This window comes from Haplochromis burtoni, unplaced genomic scaffold (assembly GCF_018398535.1).
Source record: "Haplochromis burtoni strain Fernald_Lab_line unplaced genomic scaffold, NCSU_Asbu1 Contig_353, whole genome shotgun sequence".
NCBI classification, from domain to species: domain Eukaryota; kingdom Metazoa; phylum Chordata; class Actinopteri; order Cichliformes; family Cichlidae; genus Haplochromis; species Haplochromis burtoni.
Window position 1 is genome coordinate 550,761 of NW_024582714.1, and position 19,675 is coordinate 570,435.

At 38.8% G+C, this 19,675-nt stretch overlaps 1 protein-coding gene across 2 annotated transcripts in view; it reads right to left on the reverse strand.

Moving 5' to 3' along the window:
* slc12a5a (solute carrier family 12 member 5a) overlaps positions 1–19,675 on the reverse strand; it is a 55,186-nt gene that overhangs the window by 13,178 nt on the left and 22,333 nt on the right. For both annotated transcript variants that reach the window (XM_042228807.1, XM_014340295.2), the window contains exons 4-16: positions 14,034–14,088; positions 12,945–13,075; positions 9,188–9,435; positions 8,541–8,752; positions 7,574–7,741; positions 7,188–7,286; positions 5,295–5,352; positions 5,037–5,211; positions 4,046–4,164; positions 3,636–3,734; positions 3,416–3,535; positions 965–1,069; positions 452–620 (exon numbers count right to left, since the gene is read on the reverse strand). In XM_042228807.1, coding sequence (XP_042084741.1) covers positions 452–620; positions 965–1,069; positions 3,416–3,535; positions 3,636–3,734; positions 4,046–4,164; positions 5,037–5,211; positions 5,295–5,352; positions 7,188–7,286; positions 7,574–7,741; positions 8,541–8,752; positions 9,188–9,435; positions 12,945–13,075; positions 14,034–14,088 — 1,758 coding nt within the window. The remainder of the gene's footprint in view (positions 1–451; positions 621–964; positions 1,070–3,415; positions 3,536–3,635; positions 3,735–4,045; positions 4,165–5,036; positions 5,212–5,294; positions 5,353–7,187; positions 7,287–7,573; positions 7,742–8,540; positions 8,753–9,187; positions 9,436–12,944; positions 13,076–14,033; positions 14,089–19,675) is intronic.

Here is a 19,675-nt window from a genome sequence, read left to right on the forward strand (position 1 = left end):
AAGGCGGAGAAAAGAGCTGTTACCACAACAAGCACCGCTTACTATGAAGGTGGCAACGGTCAGACTTGATGTTTCATTTGATTTAAAAATATATATTTGCAATAACATTTTGGGGTTTATGGGCTCTTCCAGAGTCATATTTTACATTTTCAAATACTTAATTAGCTATATAGAAGAAACAAATATACATTGAAAGCTATATGTAAGTGTTTAACATGATTTTTGATAGATGTGCAGAAAAGTCTGCAGGGAAAATATAATTAAGAGACTGCAATCAACTTGTGGTGACACAATATCGTATAGTTCTGTTTATAGTAGCTTCTGTAACTGGATTTAGTATTTTAGCAACAATAGTGCAGATTTTGGTCTGTTGTTGTTGCAATGCATTGTGCTGAAAAGTTTAATAAGTTCCAGTGACTGAAGAGGTACAGGCTGTCATTTACAACATTACCTGCTCTGCACGCTGCGCCTGTTCATAGTTGTTCAAGAACGTGCCCCCTAGAGCTGTCCCAACAATAGTTAGACCTTTGCCTGCCTTCAGCTGGTTGGTCAGTGAAAGCAGACGAGGCTGCTCCACATTTTGCTCTGCATCTGTACTGACCAGCACCAGCAGCTGAGGCCTGAAGAGAAGGGAGATCAGAGAGGAGAGGAAGTGATAAGACGGAGTAGAAAAAAAATAGAAGAGAAATGAAAAGAACAGGAAGAGCTGTGAAAAGACAAATAAAGCCACGGGGAAAGGAAAGGCTGAGATGGCCAAGTAAAAGTCCTTGTTTGGAAGGAGAGAAAGAGAAAAAAAATAGCAAGAAAGGTTGATGTTAATATGAATTTACAAATACTTGATTCTCCGACAGCTGTGACAAGAAGGGTCCTATTACGTGAATAAATGAGAACACGCACAGACATGTGGTTAATTTCTACGGTAATTAGAGTCATGGTACAGCAACACAGCATACGTGTGTCATACCTCCAGTTTTTGGTGTGTGGGGGACCTTCCTCCAACCGCATGAGAGCGTAACGTGCAGCACTTAGAGACAGACCCCGTATTCCATCGCCCCATTCTTTCTCCGCACTGTGACACAGGCAAGTGCCAATCAATATTTGTCAGTCAAAACATGAACAACAGTTTTTGCAGCTTCACTGTGAATTTAAGAAGTGACAGTGATAGAGACAGCCCACTGAAACAAATCCCCCTTTAGATGACAGTTTGACATAATGCAAAATGATCACAAGGAATCACAGCATTTAAATACTCAGTGTGTATAGGTCTATACGAATACACTAGAAACATGGTTGATTAGTTACGGTCTTTCAGTCACAGATATGATCAAATTTCCTTCACTTTTCCATGATGCTACACCTAAGATACAGAACTAAGGCTAAAGTAAGAACAGAACAGCACACCTGCTCTGCTTTAAAAAAGTACTACATGCTAAGAGATCTGCTAAGAAAGAAACAGTAATACGGCAGGAAAGTTAAAAAAAACATTGTTAGTGGAAATAAAACCTAAAAAACACCAGTTTCCATTTAAATTACAGACAAAAATTACAACTTGGAAAGAAAGACCATTTTTACTAAGTATGAAAAAACAAAACAGAAACCAAAATACCATCTAAAATAACTACCAGTCAAAAGTTTGGACACACCTTCTCATTTAATGTTTTTTCTTTATTTTCATGACTATTCACATTGTAGATTCTCACTTAAGAAATCAAAACTATGAATGAACACATATGGAATTATATAATTAACAAAAAAGTGTGAAAAGACTCAAAACATGTTTTATATTGTAGATTCTTCAAAATAGCCACCCTTTGCTTTGCACACTCTTGGCATTCTTTCAATGAGCTTCATGAGGCCGTCACCTGAAATGGTTTTCCAACCGTCTTGGAGGACTTCTCAGAGATGCTGAGCACTTGCTGGCCTTTTTGCCTTCACTCTGTGGTCCATCTCATCGCAAACCATCTTGATTGGGTTTAGGTCAGGTGACTGTGGAGGCCAGGCCATCTGGAGTAGCACTCCATCACTCTCCTTGTTGGTCAAATAGCCCTTACACAGCCTGGAGGTGTGTTTGGGGTCATTGTCCTGTTGAAATGATGCTCCAACTAAATGCAAACCGGTTTGGATGGCATGCCGCTGCAGGATGCTGTGGCAGCCATGCTGATTGAGTGTGCCTTCAATTTTGAATAAATCCCCAACAGTGTCACCAGCAAAGCACCCCCACATCATCACACCTCCTCCATGCTTCGCAGTGGGAACCATGCATGTAGAGACAATCTGTTCATCTTTTCTGGGTCACACAAAGACACGGCAAGTGAAACCAAAGATCTAAAATTTGGACTCATCAGATGAAAGCAAAGATTTTCACTGATCTAATGTCCATTCCTTGTGTTTCTTGGCCCAAACAAATCTCTTCTGCTTGTTGCTTTTCCTTAGTAATAGCGTTTTCTTAGCAGTTATTGAACAGGTGAGGTAGAGATGTGTCTGCTGCTGGAACTGTGTCGCATTTATATGAACTCTAATGAATTTAGAGAGATGAATTTATCCTCAGCAGCAGAGGTGACTCTTGGTCTTCCTCTCCCGGGGCAGTCATCATTTGAGCCAGTTTCACCGTAGAGTTTGACAGTTTTTGTGATTGCACTTGGGGACACATTCAAAGTTTTTGTAATTTTCTAGACTGACTGATTTTCAGCTCTTAAAGTCATAATGGACTGTTGTTTCTCTTTACTTAGTTGATTGGTTCTTGCCATAATATCAATTCTAACAATTGTCAAATAGGGCTGTCAGCCGTGTACCAACCGGACTTCTGCACAACACAACTGATGGTCCCAACCCCATTAAGAAGGCAAAAAATTCCACAAATGAACCCTGACAAGGCACATCTGTGAAGTGAAAACCATTTCAGGTGACTACATCATGAAGCTCATTGAGAGAAGGCCAAAGGGTTTGCAGCGTTGTCAACAAAGCAAAGGGTGGCTACTTTGAGGAATCTAAAATAAGAGACATAAGACATTTTTTTCTTTGCTACATAATCCCATATATCTTGCTTCATACATTTGATGCCTTCAGTATGTATCTACAATGTAGAAAATAGTAACAATAAAGAAAAAACATTAAATGAGTAGGTGTGCCCAAACGTTTGACTGGTAGTGTACACAGAGAAAGTATTTGTATACATATGATTATTAACTGAACTCAAATCTTGCAAAAAAATTTTTGAAGAGGTTTATTGAACAACTTTACCTAGAGTATAAAGTCTGAGGAAGATCACATATAGAATAAAAAACAACTCAACCAATAAAACAAAAATGTTAAGATTTGCTAATTAGACACCTACCATCTGTACTCAAACTCAGTCAGGAAACTAACTGAAAATAAAGTAAACTGAAAAAAACACCTGATACAGAAAAACACTCACCCTGCAAACTCGATATACTTGTAGATGGAACCGGCAATTACCATAGCGACAATGGCATAGTACCAGGAACAGAGGAACATAAGAGTAAGACACAGGCTCATCCCCAGGAAGGAAAGAGTCCTATAGAGTGGAATGCAGAGGCAGACAGACACATGCAATATAAACTGTTTGTGAATCTTGAAATTCAGCTGTTCCTTCGCTTTGTTGTTGGTGAACTGACCAGTGGTAGAACTTGAACCGTGGTCTCCAGTTTGGTGTCCTCAGCAGTGTCTGGAGTGCACATGCCAGATTCACAAACATGTAGCACATCAGGAAGAACCTGCAGGAAACACATATGAACAGGATATAACAAACCTCTTCTTACTTACTCTAACAATATAAGAAAGAGCTCACTCATTGAAATCCAGAAGGGCTGTTATGTTAACATCTATGACATTCACTTGTATTTATGACTGCATTACCAAAGCAGAAAATTGGTCTACCCCTCTGAGACCATATAATTTGGTATTTGCATTGTTTAAGTAATAACAGGGGACCAGCTGCTCTGAAATCCCCCACGGTTTTATTCCCCTTAATCTATTTATTTTTTCAAATGGCAAGAAATTAAAGGATTTTTTCCCCAAGTCTTACATGGAGAGGATGGGAGCGACTGCATCCAGGGAGGCAATGAGGATCCCACTCTCGCAGATACAAGCCGTCAGCAGGAGGGACCATGTGGGTTCTCCGTTGGCCTTCCCGTGGCCAAAGATCTACAATGCCGGCACAGAAAACATGTTTACACCACTTCTATTTTAGGAGTATGTCTGCATAAACGTCTTCCTCTACCTTTTTAATTCTAGTCAAGTCATTACATGTATATGTTGACTGTATGTAATAAATACAAAACAGATTCTATGAAAGCAGAGGATGTAATAGTGGTGATGACACCTATGCATTTATGCTTTGAAGCCTCACAGTTAGCATCTTGGCCTTCTTGCTTTTTTCTATTTTGAGGAGAAGAACATATTAGGTTCTCTATTTGGATTTAATATTGAAACGACTTTATTGGTACTAATGTCATTATTGATTCAATTTACTCTGATTACTTTCCTTACTGATTCATTATCCATTTTCTATGTGAAAATTGGTGTATAATACAATTGTTTTACTGCACGGCTCTGGATATAACATTGATAAAAGTAAGTTAACTGTTGAGACTTTGATTAAAATAGATTTAATACTTTTTGTGATGGTTCTTCTCAGCTCAAATCCATCCCCAAGAATGCACACTCACAAATTAGCAAACTATCAATCACTAATGTGTCCAAAGAGACCTCGATTTACTATATTTTGTACTGTAAATAAAATAATAATTCACAAAATGAACAATATTGTGTAGTGAAGAAGAACTGAAACTAATAACTGAATACATAAAATCATTAGGATATTGTTTTCTGAGCTAAATCAAGTAAGAAACAGAGTAACTTTCTCATACTTCCATACAATTTTGTTTCTTTTTTTGACCCAGGGGAGTCACCACCTATTGGCCATTATAAAGAATGCACTTTAAAGCCCCTTGCCCATTGGTTTCACTATGTCCACTTCTTCTATGAAGTCTGCTGTAAGAAGAAAACAGACTGACCCGAAGAGCGGGCACAATGCCATCCTTGGCAATGGCCTGCATGAGACGAGGCGCTCCCGTCAGGCTCTGGAGGCCTGCTCCACAGGTGGAGAAGAAAGAGCCAATCACAATCACCCATGGTGATGGCCAAGCCAATGTGCCAATCACTAAGTTCCCATGGACGCCCTCTCCGAACCTAAACACGATTAACCAAGTGGTCAGTCTCAGACTTATTGTTGTATTTAGGGATGATTTTTATTCAATCAAGGATAGACTTACTTGTCCCTGAGGACCACACCCTCAATGCAGGCACCAAACAGAACCACACTGGACATGTCTGAGCAAATATGGTTCAAGAAAGTAAAGTCATTTCATAACGATATAAATAAATGGTAAATATTCAACACTTTTTAGTGAGCCTTGGTTTAGTGATTATAAGAATTATAAACCTTTCCATCTGAAGATGCACTTAATTATCTGATAAACCAATTAAGTGCATTTGCTGAGGAAAGACGTCAGTCGTTTTTGTGTAGTAAATCTCTGAGATAAGATGCATATTACATTGCATGTAATATGTCTTGGTTTCATTAACTGGTAAGTGCATAGGCAGCTCAATGATGTGATTAGAGATCCTAATCAGATCCTAATCAGATCAGCCATTCCATTATAGCTGCTTCAGACTACACGGTATAGGCTGCCTTATATGTTAAAGCACATAAACGGCAGACATGTGCTCAAGAATTTTGTACAAAGAGAAAAAAACTTAAAGCATTCATTGAAATATTAACAAGGTTTCACATGACAAAATAGCTCAAACTCTAATACCAAATTATAATACCAATATTATTCAGAAGCCAGCTGCCATGATTTAAACAAAGATAGGAAATGTGTTCTCATGAATGGTAGATTCATATTTTGGACTACTTGAGGGCATTAGACTGGTATCACAGAAGTTATGGCCTTTTCAAATTTAAAATGCTGACCTTTAATTATGAGGCTTCTTGCAGGCCAGTGAGTGCGTTTGTGCAGACACGTTAGTTAAAATCTAAAATTTGTAAACTTGACCTTTTCTTACAGTGTCCTTTATGAACTGATCCGTTTTAAATACCACTACAAATTCATTATCCCAAGTTTGATCACAACAAGGCCAGACATAAAATATAGGTACAGTGAGGAAATAATTATTCAGTCCCCTGCTGAATTTGAGAGGGTCCTCATTTACAAAGAAATGATAATTCTCTAATTTTATGGTAGTTTCATTTTAATGGAGAGAAACCTTAAAATGAAATATTGAAAAAAAAAAACAATCATTACATATTTGTGTGTCAGTATTTGTTTAAGTATTGTACATGTGGCACACAGATTATAATCAATCACTAAATAATTGTAACTTGCAACACCATTTCACAGAGTCTTACGTCCCACTACCATGGGTATGAGCTAAGAGTATTCAAAGGATGTCAGAGACAAGACTAGACCTGCACACGGCTGGAATTGGCTTCAAGACCACCAACAAGAAGCCTGGTGAGAAGGTAATAGCTGTGATTATTCATGTAAGATTTTGCCTCGTGGGGGTTAGGATGATCATGTGAAAGATGGTGGATCAGCCCAAAACTACACAGGAAGAACTTGTTAATGATCTGTAGGCGATTGGGACCAGTGTCACCAAGAACGCCATTGGTAACACACTACGCTGTAATGGACTAAAGTCTTGCTGTCTCCCTGTTTAAAATGACACATTTATGGGACCATCTGATGTTTTCCAGTGAACTCAGAAAAGACTTGGAGAAGGTGTCTTGGTCAGAAGAAATTAAGTAACAGCCAAGACAATGGCAAATTCCTCCTTAGGTGTACAAACTGGGTGACCAGCTACATCAAACTGACAATGGTTTCTCTGCCAAGTGCTAAGTCATACTTTGTTTGGGGGTAAAGATACTTTTTCATTTAATGACATTCAAATGAAGTCAGAATTTTATGTATCGTTTTTTCTTCTGGAGTTTTGGTTGATATTCTATCTTTCTCCGTTAAAGGGACACTATCATAAAAACTCTCCATTTCTTTATAGGTGAGAAAACTTATAAATTGAAGGGGATCAAACAATTATTTTCCCCACTGTATATGCAGTGGTGTGTGTGCATAACAACTGCCGTCACGGCAGTTGTTAAAGGATACAGACAGTAGAGGTGGTGGTGATGGCTGCAATTGTTCCAATGGGGATTGACTTCTGTGCATCGCGCAGGTCTCCAGAACGGTTGGATCCAGCCATGATCCCTGGAGAGACAGTGAAGTGACAGTTGTTACCAAGATCAGAGATTTGTGCACATACTGTAGAAACACGTGTGCTACAAACAGCAGAATGTAGTAAATTCAGCTAAACTCACTCAAGCAGAATAAATATAAATGTCTGACATTGAGAACAACACCAGGGATGCCATTTCTCAGATGGTTAACAAAAGAATCACTCAGCAGCACACTGATAAGTAAACAAATTAATAAATGTGTCAATGATGAACAACAATAAGAAAAAACTAAGTGGACAGAACAGTTTATGCTTTCACCTGTCACAGACGGGAAGTAAATGCCAACCAGCAATGTGAAAAAGCTGGTGATGTCGGCTAACACGTAGCGGTTAGCGTTGGTTAGAGGATCGTCCTGGTCTTCCACTGACTCCATCTTATCCCTGGAAATGAGGTCCCCTTTCTCATAGTAGTTTCCAAACAGGTTATCTGGATTGGCATTGAAGAAACATAGAGAGGACTAGAATTAAAATATTCATGCAGACAGAACCTGAAAATAGGTGTTTTTAATCCTTCCATGTTAGCCAAATATTCAATTGGTGACTGAACGCCATGACTAATTAACAAATTTACTTTATTCTTCAGCCATTCAAAATTGAGTTAGTCACTATTTACAATTTCTAATTAGTTTATTCAAATCAGTAAAAAAAAAGATGCTTTCAGAAAACAGAAACATGAATTACTTTGCTTGAGTAGGTGGATTTGGGAGGTTTTTTATCTCCCCCTAAAAATGGGAGATAAAATATGATATGTTTTATCTCTAAAAAATAAAGTCAAAAAATTAAAGTGACTTTTAAGTGTGACTCCTTAATTCAGAGTTTACTGTTACACCAGGGTAAAACAAGGTTTGCTTAGCTGTGGGCTTTCTTAGGGTTTCAGGAAGCCCAAGGCTAAGAAATAAGTTTGCTCTACTTTGTCTTTGTAACACGAAATCACCATTTTTAACATTTATTAAAAAGATCTGAAAGCAAATATCTAGAAAAATGAATCGACTTTTTAAGTTCTTTTTACAACATTTAAAGCTGCTCGTACTGGAGTGTTTCTTGATGGACACTCCAGTACTATAACAACAGATCAATGGGGAAAACAGGACATTCAGACCTAAGAAAGTATTTTATCGTAAACATTTCATTAAAATATAAAGAAATCTAGAAAAGAACGCCAATGAATTGTCAGTGACTCAGCAGTATAGAAAGATGATAATTGGATCCAAAACGAATGAACCAACCTGCCAAGATTCCACTAGTGACCCCAGGGATGCCCTGGATCTCAGTCACATTGTTGGCAACAAAGTATTTGTCACAGGTAGCATTGAGAAAAGGTGAATCACAGAACATCTGCCACAGCTGGGTTGTGACTGTCCCATTAGCTGTCTCAATGGTCTTGGCACAAACATCAAAGGACTTCCACACCAAAGTGCGATTCCCCAAAATACACACCCTAGAGGAATAGAAAAGCACACAATTTTGAAATACTGCTGCTGTAGCAACTTTTCTGCATGTGTGTTTGATGTAAACAATTTATTTGGACTTTTTTCTTCTTTAAATTAATTTTATAGTTAAACAATATCTGTTGTTTTAAATTGTTTTCTGACATCTATTGACACCTAGGTTAAAACAACGATGGGTATCACATTATAAAACTTAGTTTTCAGGTAAATTCATCTAATTTTTAAATATGTAAAATAAAAAATAAGGCAAATTAGTGCTGGTGCCTTTGTACCACTGATATAATAATGGCATGTTCTCCAAACCTAGCAAGTAATTATGTGTTGCTTTTTCTAAAACAGCATGTAGATAAGATGTGTGTTAGTCTGGGCTTTTGTTACCATTTCAGCTTATATAATATTGGATTATCTTGGCTCTAACTGCTTACGGGAATACAGGTGGATCCATGGCGGTCTTGATGACTCCGGCGTAGACAGCCAAGATGGAGAGAATGACGCATGCCAGAAACACGAGTGCCAGCTTGTTAACATATTTTACGCCAACGAATACCACTGTGGCCATGGAGGTCAACAGGATGGTCCCGTACACGCGCATGTTGTTAAGCAGGGCGGCCTCGGCCTCAGCACCCTCTAGGCCCTCCAGGGGAAATATGGCTGCTTTGGGCACAATGTAGATCTGCAGAGGAAAGGAGCTTATTTATTTATCTTTGACTTTATGTATCCAGGGAAATCAGCAGTACTTTTATCATAAAAAAAAAAAAAATCCAGAAAATATCATTGCTGCTCAAGGACATCTTAGTGGTACATGTTTTGGAAGTGCGACTTTCACTCCTCACCTTCTATGGCCTGTCTGGGGATTTAAACTGGCAGTTTTCAGGTTACAAACCTGCCTCTCTACCTCACTGTTTGCTGCTAAATGGAAAAGAAAGATGTATATATATATATTTTTTTAATTTAATGTATCGTTTTTTCTGTGTCATGTCAAGTGTACAGCACTTTGTTTTCTCCTGGTAGTTGTCTGAAAGTGCTATATAAATAAATTGCTTGCTTGCTTGGATATAATAAAAAAGGTGAGAAAGGCAATGAGGGATGAGATGAGTAAAAGAGGACAACTCTGTGAAGTGTGAATATATGCGATGTCACATTAAAAGTCCTCTACTGGAGCTTGAAGCACCAACTCGTACTACTGGCTGCTATTTTAATTCTTAATTAAACAACTCAAGCATGGTATTAATATTAAACATTAACTGCCATTATTACACTTTTACTACGGGTCAGTCTAAGAATAGTCAGAAGATAGATGGTAAACCCCTAATTAGACCGTCACTATCTGTCATCAGGTTTAGATGATTCATTGCAAGGCTGTTACATAAGTGTGGAAATTTGTGTCTTTTTTCTCTCAGCCTGAACACTCTTTATCACTATGAAGAGCAACAAGAGAACAAGCAGTGAGTTGTGGTTTCGGTCATTTGGCTGAATGCTAAGAACAGCACATCACTAGGCAAACAAATCGTAGCTTCACGGTGAACTCTTCATGGTTCCTAAAATAGCAGCATCAGTTTGTGTTCCTGACTTGGGTGGAAGGATGAAACATATTCAAATCAGTCTTCCTCAAGATCCGCTCCTTACAATTCTGCAAGGATTGTTATTTTACAATGGAAACTAAGCCAGCTTTGACCCAGAAGACAGAATTAACCTCCAGACACGATCAAACTCCATATCCATTAGAGGCATCCAGAATAATATTATTAACAATAAAAAATGACAGTTGATAACAGTGGACCAAAGTGATGAGAGCTGTTTCAAGGAATGATCCTGTTACTCAGGCAGTGTCTTCATCCCTTATAATGCAGTATTTGCATAATTACCCAATATCCCATGCAACATGGAGGCATTGCAGTGGAAGAAGTGTGGAGTGAAAGGCAGAGGAGGAGAACGAGAAACAGGAGGAGAGAAGCGAAAGATTGAGATGAAAGATCGCGCCATTTCAAAAACTAATCAGAATTCACATTGAAGAGCACATACTGCGAGAAGAAAATAGCTTCAAAGCAAAGTGATGATGAAAATCAACCAAAGGAGAAGAACATGCAAATGCTCTGCTTTGTATTCGTTAGAAGTGTAACATTTTTTTTTGTTTCACTTTGCACTGATTGGATTTCAGGAATATCAGAAGTTTCATTGATGTGGGTCTGACCAGTTGGAATAAACACCCCCCCCCCCCCCCCCAAATTTCAATGAATATACTTAAATTAAGGATTTTATGGTTTCTTTTTTTTTTTTTTTTTATACTAGACTTGTTGTACTCTCTAATAACTGTTCCCCTCTTTAGAAAAATTTAGTCAACCAGAGGTTTGCAGGCAGGATTAAAAACGAGGGATCATATTCCTTCTGCTGAACAACAAAAATAGTAACAAGCATGGATGAGATTAACAAGCAATACAGGTCATTGTAGCTACAGGAGTAAATCTATCAAATCATCCTTTTTTAATATATATTTAAAGTGGAGATATTATGCTATTATGAAGGCAGATAACGATACTAACTGTGGCCAAAGTCAAACACCAAGTCAGACAGAAAGATAAACAAGGATTATTTTGAACTGTAAATCATACAAAGCTACTCTGCGAGAGTCCAGGAATACACACTTTGATCTGGAAATGCACATAATAGGACACCTTCAGAGGAGCAATTTGACATTTGGAGAAATACACACTTGTTAGAGTTGGACAAGAAGACTGACACACACTTAATATGAAGATTGGAAAAGGGTAAAACAAACTCACTCTAAAATGAACAAACAAGCAAAAAAAAGAAGCTTATATTACAACACTGAACAATCACGTGAAAACAAAATTGTAAATTAGTACTGGAAAATGTTTGTTGTTACCTGGTTAAAACAAAGAAAAGAAAGAAAAGATTAGCCACATTCCCTGCACACATTAGTGATTAATGTTTAAATACCTCTGGGCTAGCGGTTTTGTTTGGCTCCTTGCCTTTAACCATTGAAACGTTTCCAATGTTGGCTTCAAATCTGCTTGGACCAGAACAACATGGTGCAAAAATCTTTTATATATTACCACTATAATTTAATCTAAAGGGTAATATTTTGCCACCGGAGCACAACAAAGTTCCCCTCAGAGTTGTGGGTCTGACAGTGTTATCACCTTGGTAAAAATTGTCAAAATGTGATGTTGGAGGGTTTACTGCAGGGAAGAAAACGCTGTGATTTGAGTGGTCATCCTCTACTAACCTGGCAGCTCACATCGTTTTTCTTTTAGGTCATCGTGGTCTTGTGACATCACGGATGAATAAGCTTGAAATGGATGTCATTTCAAATAGACAGGATATTAGACGCTTTTCTCTCTCACTCACATAGAAGTGAACTCAAAAAATAAATAAATAAATAAACGTGGCAGCTGTTTGGGATGTATTACAAACGTCCAAAAACGAGCATTTAACCAGAATCAGTTCCAGAATAAATAAATGGTTCAAAACAGGCAGTTCACCTGAGGAGAAGTGCATCACTTAATATGATTCATAAGACCATCTAAGACTTGGTGATCGCTGATTGGTTGAGCCGTGATGGGGTGAGTCAACTTTTAAATGGTCCTTCCACACTCCAGGCTGGATGTTTGACACTAGCAGATAAGCTGTTTTCACACATGCGTTTCATTTCTAAACATTAACCTGCACGTGAGAAAGCACAAGACGTGCTCTGATATTAACTGCTTTTTAACCTCTCAGCTGCCCAGCACATACGATACTCAGTCGAGCCCACGTGAGAACAGTGAAGGTAATACGATTCACAGCAAGCAAGGAGGTGTCATGTTTTCTGCTTCCTGCAAACTTTCCTAAACCAGAGTTAGTATTTGTGGCAGTGAGAATGTGTCTGAAGCAGACCTCCCAAATCTCTCTAAAGCTGAAGAAAGAGGTGAAGCTGTTACAAGACAGAGACCTGAACAACGTGGCCAGGACTTCATTATTATTATTATTATTATTATTATTGTTCTTTAACCACTTGCATGGTCTGAGGGTACAAATGCCATAATATTAGTTATGGCATTAAATAAAATACTAATAAACTATGCTACACTAATGAAATGAAAAGAAAGTTAACATGTTACTGCCTGGTGATGACATTAACAAAGTCAGAGAGAGTGAACACAAAGAGGGCGTCATTCTCACCAAGAGGAGCTCAATAGCTCCGAGGATGTACATGGCTCCAGCGTACGTGGTCCCCAGGTAGAAACAGATTCCGACCGCTCCCCCAAACTCAGGGCCCAGTGAACGGGAGATCATGTAGTAGGAGCCTCCAGCTACACGAACAGCACAAAATCACTCTGAAGTACTCATTTAATGGGTAACTTTGTCTGTGAGAAGACTAAACGATGACATCTCATGCTGAACCATACATATATTTTTGTATCTGTTAATTAGTTTTGACATTAGCATGTCACCATGGTGAGTGCAGACATTTACTTCAATTTTGTCTCTTTTAACAAATAACATTTTACACAATCAAATAAAAGAAACTCGACAACAAAGAACAAGGGAGATGTTTAAAAAACTGTCCACTGTGTACACCAGTGAATATCCAGCACATTTCTTTAAAATTAAAAAACGATTTCCATACATTAATGATAGAAAATAGTTTTTTCTGTAATGCTTTTTTATTTTGGTAGACTGCTTTCTGACAGTTGTAATTTTTGCTGAATTTGCTAGAAAAGGTTTTCTTATTATTGCATCTTATCACACTGTTATACACAAATGCACAAGCAGTGTGCAAATAAATTAACTGAACATAAATAAATAGACCCTAATCAGCACTTTGGAGCAGCACAAGGGTTGGGACCGGTTATAACAGAGACAGTTATAATTGGCATACACTTCCACACTTCTCTACAAGCCTGTAATTTGCTCTGACCCCTGCTGCATGCACACCAACTGGTAAGACGCAGGCCATCATTACTATGTAAACTCGCTTATAAAATGTAGCTAGCCTGCATATGCACGTTCATGTGTCTGTGTACAGATACAAACTTGCCGATGCAGATCTCCATGACAAGCATTTGGCTGATGCTTTATTTTGTGTAAATAACGTTGCGTGACAAGGAGCTAAAGTGCACAAGATCCCAGACTAAAGCTTTTAATGTTTCTGGAGATATCAAGCTGCGCTGGGTGTACTGTGCCAAAAGCAATCAGCGAAAAGAGAAATTTAGAAGCGGACAGACTCAAACAGCGATGACTGTGTGGTGCCAGCGTCTGCTCACCCACCTGGCACTACTCCATTGGTAGCGATGGCACTCATAGAGATGGCAGTCAGCATGGTCTACACAGAGAAGGACAGAGGAGCAGGAAAAGAAGAAATTAGATCAAATTTGCAAATTACGCACACAAGTTTTTGATCTTTTCAACTCTGAAGAATACCATTTATTGTTTTCTTAAATTGTGAACTAAACCTCAATGAATAAGGTGTCGTGGCTATTTATATCACCAAAAATGAAATGAAACTGGTAAACTAAATCTAAGTAATAAAATAAAAACAAAACTAAGAGTCTGATTTAGCTCAATGCTCGCAACCACAATGCTATATGTGCAAATCAAGTTAGTTGGAAAAAAACACACCCTGAAACAGTAATTTTTATAATAATCAGCACTAAATTCAAAGGAGAGATCACACTAATTGGGATGTGGCGGGAACTTAGTCATAAATCTAAATGTCAGACATCTAAAATACATGACTTGATGTTAAAGCTTGAGCAGTTAATGTCAGTCAAAGTCATTGGAACTATTTCAGTTCAACACAGTGTACGATTATGTGAAACATTTTCAAACCCCCTTCAAGATATTTCAGCACCTCTGCTGCAATAGTGCATGTTGAAAAGTTAGTGGATAACCCTGATCCATCAAGTCATTAGTTTATCCTCTTGCTACCATGGATAGCTGAAAAAAATTGTAATGGAAGTCCATCTAACGGTTAATGATGCTTTTCTGTGGATACCAAAGACAGAGTAGGGTCTTTCCTGCATTGAAGAATTTTTAGCACATTCCTAGAGGCTTTCAGCAGAGCCGAAAGGAAATCAACAGCAATATTCTAATATTTTTTCTACTCCAGTTTTGTAATTGGAGATGTATTTATTCACGAAATACAGACATTTTGTTTATCAAATGACCAGAAACAAACAGGAAGAATGCACATATTTCTGTCAAATAAGGCAACAGAGACTTATTGGCCTTACTGTAAGTGGACCACTCATGCTTATGTGTATAATTAACTCCAAAGGCCATTTCTGAGCAGGAAGCCCCCAAAGAATTAGACTGCCTGACATTGCCATCACTAGAGCCACTGGCACTGCTAAAAATCGTTTACTGTTTTAATGTTCTGTCCTCACTTTCACATTTTATCAGATTCTTTTTAAGCAAACTTCAATTCTTTTATTTCCTCCAGGTAAAGTCCTTCATACCAGCGCCAAGCAATGAATTTTCCCAGCATAGAATTAAAGAACGGACAGGCTGCTCGTTGATTAGATAAATAATAACACCACAGGGCCTGTCAACAGCTGTCAGAGCACATTCAGACATCCAGCGACAACTCTTATGGAACTCTGTCGAGTTGAGATATGTAAGGGCACGGTAAAGCGAAGCTCACGGCTATCACAGTCGCCTGCAACACAAAGCGCGAGTCCCGACTGGCCTGCAGAGGACAAGAGGGAGAGATGTACGCAGAGAGTGGAAGAATGGTTCAGAAGAAATAAAAAATGACAACGTGAAAGCACTGAGAGTGACTGGGAAAGAGAGCGGGAGAGTGTGTTTGACAGTACAAAGACAGCATTAAGATTTCATTATTCTTTTAGTTGCTATTGTTGAATTTCTGAGTGTCTTTTCACATTGTCTGCACATGAAAGACAGAGGCAGACACAGAAAGAGAAACGCGAGGACGAAATGTGAGAACTGGCTGCCTAAAACATGTCTCACTTTCTCCTATTTTTTGGGGCTTTTCTATAAATTAGTTGTTCTAGTTTATTATGTTATTATTAGTTGAGTTTTGAATGTAAAGTTATATATATTATTGATTCAATCTGTGCTTGCATGCAGCATTAGTGCAATAGCAGTCTTTCCTGGGTAACATTTAAACTGTAATCACCTTCCTAAAATGTAAGGTAAAAAAGAACAACAGTAAATTCTGTTACTGACAAGAAAAGTGGTTAATAAATGCAACATTTTACAGAACAATTACTTATTATTATTTATTAATTTACCACAACAATCAGTGGTTGTTTCTTTTCAAAGTTTCTGTTTCAACTACACTGGAGTGAGGTTTTACAGCCACGGGAAACCATGCTGGTTATGTTTAACTGTTATTGTATCTGTCTCTGCAAAGACTTTAATGTGGTTAGTGTCACCTGAGGGCCCAGTGGACTGATGATCAGGAGTGAACAGTGAGTTGGGCTCTGTTTCTCACTCTAATCTGGTCATAATGAGGCCAGAAACCCTTCTCCCACCACAGCAGATAAGACAGTAATTGTTTAAGTGTTTTATCTGATGTGGGCAGCAGCCACTCAGAGGTAGTCAGTCGCATACCCAATCACTGAATCTCCATGCAGAAAAGCCAGCAATGCACTTGTCTGATTTGCACTGTTGGCGGTGCAGCCAAACAGGATTGATGTACAGTGCTTTAGTAATGCTTCGCTCTGAATTTTATGTATGTCAATAATATTAAAGGTAAGTTATACACTATATCCCCCCTGAACCTTTGACTTTGTCTTTAAAACACATGCTCTGTTTTATATTGATACATGATGTTCAATTACTATGAGTCTGGAAGGTGGTCTATATGTTTTAATTTCCAAGAAGTACTGTACTGTAATTTATACTCATAGCAGAATCTTATTTCTGCCATCTCATTCTGAAGATATATATCGTTAATTCTAGTCTGAAGCACAGCAAACAATACAGTTCTTTCAATTCAGTCTGAAGGAGTAGCTATGTAAGAGTTCTGACTATTTCCTGAGAAACAGAGGTTTAGATCCAGTTATTTATGCAAGTGCCAATTTAAGACTTTATCAAAGCTCTTTGTGTGAACCAGTGCTCATGGAGCGAAATATAATTAGAAAACTAAAGCTGACAAACTGAGCATGTTAGTGACAGCTGCGATTTCAGCTGGCAATATCAGTAGGTAACTGGCTTGAAATGAGAAGCCTGCTTTTGTCTGTGTGAAGTCACAACTCACTGTTTTGAAAATAACAAGAATTTGGAGTTGAAAATCTGACAGTATCAATATTGTTAGCCTCATCGTGCGTTCTATGAGAACAGAAGGCTTGACAGGCATGAGGAGTGGAAATGAATGAGGGCGATTAGGTCAAGCAACAAATTATTTGAGGTTTATCTGTGTTTCAGTGGAAACTGTATCGATATATGGATCGATTCTGCGTTGATTTTGTCTACAACCAGCTGCAGACAAGACAAAGTAGCAACTATCACTTTTCAAAACTCAAATTTTGTCTCCAGTTAGATGAATAATTTCACCTTCAATCTATGATTGATTGCTGATGTGCAATTTAATGTCATATGTTGTTTTGTTTGACTGAACCACCACAAGTGGCAACAGAAGAGCAGATGATTTTGTTGTTGTCACTGTTGTGAAATACCATTTTTATCACTTTTAGTTAAATGACCCTTTGGGCATCACTGCAGACAGGGTCACTAGCAGAAAAAGTCATGCATGAGAAACTGCCTGGCTTTCATCTCCAATGATCTCACCTGCAGACCCAAATGGACCACAACATAGGATCAAAAGCAGATACTGGAGATCTAATAACTAAATCTAACACAGATTCCTCTGTAGTTCAAGCACTTGATGACCAAATCATGTCTGTATTCGCAGAACATTTGAAGAGTGGCACTAAAAAAACCCAGCGATGTTCTGTTTTAGCAGGCAGGATGGGCAAAATCTTTCTTCCCACTGACCCAGAGCCTGTGGCCTGTTTTATTGTCCCACTTTCAGGCTGGTAACCTAAAACTGTGATGGTTTGAGAGTTTGCGTTAGTGAACATCCTCTGGTTTATAACTCTCTCTTTCTCCATGAATCCTGGAGTCAGTGCCTCCAAACTCACATGTACCCACAAGCCCTCTAGGCTTTAAGCATGCCAGTAGAAAGGCCAGATTAGACCTCCCCACCATCTGTCTCATCCACATGAGATACAACAGCACACAGCTTACATTTCGCACAAAGGAGATGTTTTCCTTCAAAATGTAATCGGAATGGTAGCAAGGCCTGAATAATTGCTAAGCCATCATGATTACAGATGAGCCCTAGGAATGTATTTGGTGAAAAAAGTCATTTTTAAGAAAAGCCTGCCAGCTGACACACTCCCCACTGATGACCCCAAAGGACACTTTTGGTCTGTTTCTTCCCAAAGCTACAGACAAATTCTGAATTGGTCTTTTTTTGACCTTACAGTTGAGCGGAAATTGGTTTCGACAGGACTGGAGCTTTTGCCTTGCCCTGAGAGCGTGCTTCATTATCATGCTTCATTACACAAATGCAGAATTGTTTTTTTGAGGTACAACTTCATCAGTTGACATACAAAAGCACAGAAGTTTCAGGGTGCTGCTCATCACTTGAAACCCCTGTGGATGGTATACTATGGAAGGCACCAATGTCAAATGACAGTGATTGAGGTGATTTTCACTTTCAGAGTGATGGTGGGAATGGAAACTATAAGTAAGAGGACGAGATGCTGCTGTGCTATGCTGCGAGACAAGAACAGACGTGGCAGAAAAAGGACAAAAATTGAATAATAGAATAAGAATGAGAGCAAGAGAGAGAATAGAATCAAAGGAAGAAGGAGGAGGAGAAAGGGAATAATGAGACAGAAACATGGAAAAAAGAAAAGGCTTGGAGAAATTGAAGAAGCGAAAGAGTAAAATATGAGGAGATGAGCGAGAAAGGCATCCTAAGCATTTAAATGAGTCACGACAGAGGGCATCCAACCCTTCCCCTCACAGCATTTGGATTCAAGACCTGGAAGTAATGAGGAAGACCAAATAACAGATGACTTTCCATCTAGAATATTAAAGCTCATTTTAATGTGGTAAGAGCCTGTATTCATTATCTGGGGTAAAAAGACTCATATACCAGTACGACGTACACACGTTTGAGCGTCCCTGTCTGCAGCAAAGCACTGATTTTTAAAATGGTGGCTTGCGTGTATAATTTCATGGTTAATGGTTTAATGTGTCAGAGCCGTTCCACATGGAGGCGCGTTCTTTATATAACGATTCCCTGAATGTTTGAGCACTGCGGCTCGTTAACGTTCCGCCAAGATGTGACAGAAAAATATTGGCGCGAGCGTTTGACAGCTGCAGATATGTGCAGCTGTGATTAAGCACCTGAAAAGTGCACTGTCAGTGACATCCCATGAAGTGAATAAAACATGGGGTCCTGCTGTATATTATTAAGCTCTACAACATGCGAGATTCCTTCGCACTTTGGCTCCTGTGGATTTCACTCAGGTGGGCATCGCTGCGTACACGTATGTACATGCACACACACACGCGCTCATTGCTGAGAGCCCCTGAAGGCCTCGGTGGTTATGTAAGGAGCTCAGGAGGAGAGAGGTGGGGGTTTCTCACACACCGTTCACGCTCGAGCTTATCGCCCCGGGGCTCTGCAATGAGCTCAGTGTGAGTGATAAAAAGTGTGTGTGTGTGTGTGATATTAAACAGTGAGACGAAATTATTGAGAGATGTTTTTCAGAGTTTATTCTAGTAAATGGACGTAAGGAACTTTTTAGCACTGATTCCTCTGTGTGTGTGTATGTGTGTGTTAAAGCATAAGAAATGAAGCATAGGAATTGCAAATGTGTTTGTGTGCTTGCACGACTTCCTGTCAAGCTGTGTCTGAACCAGCTTTG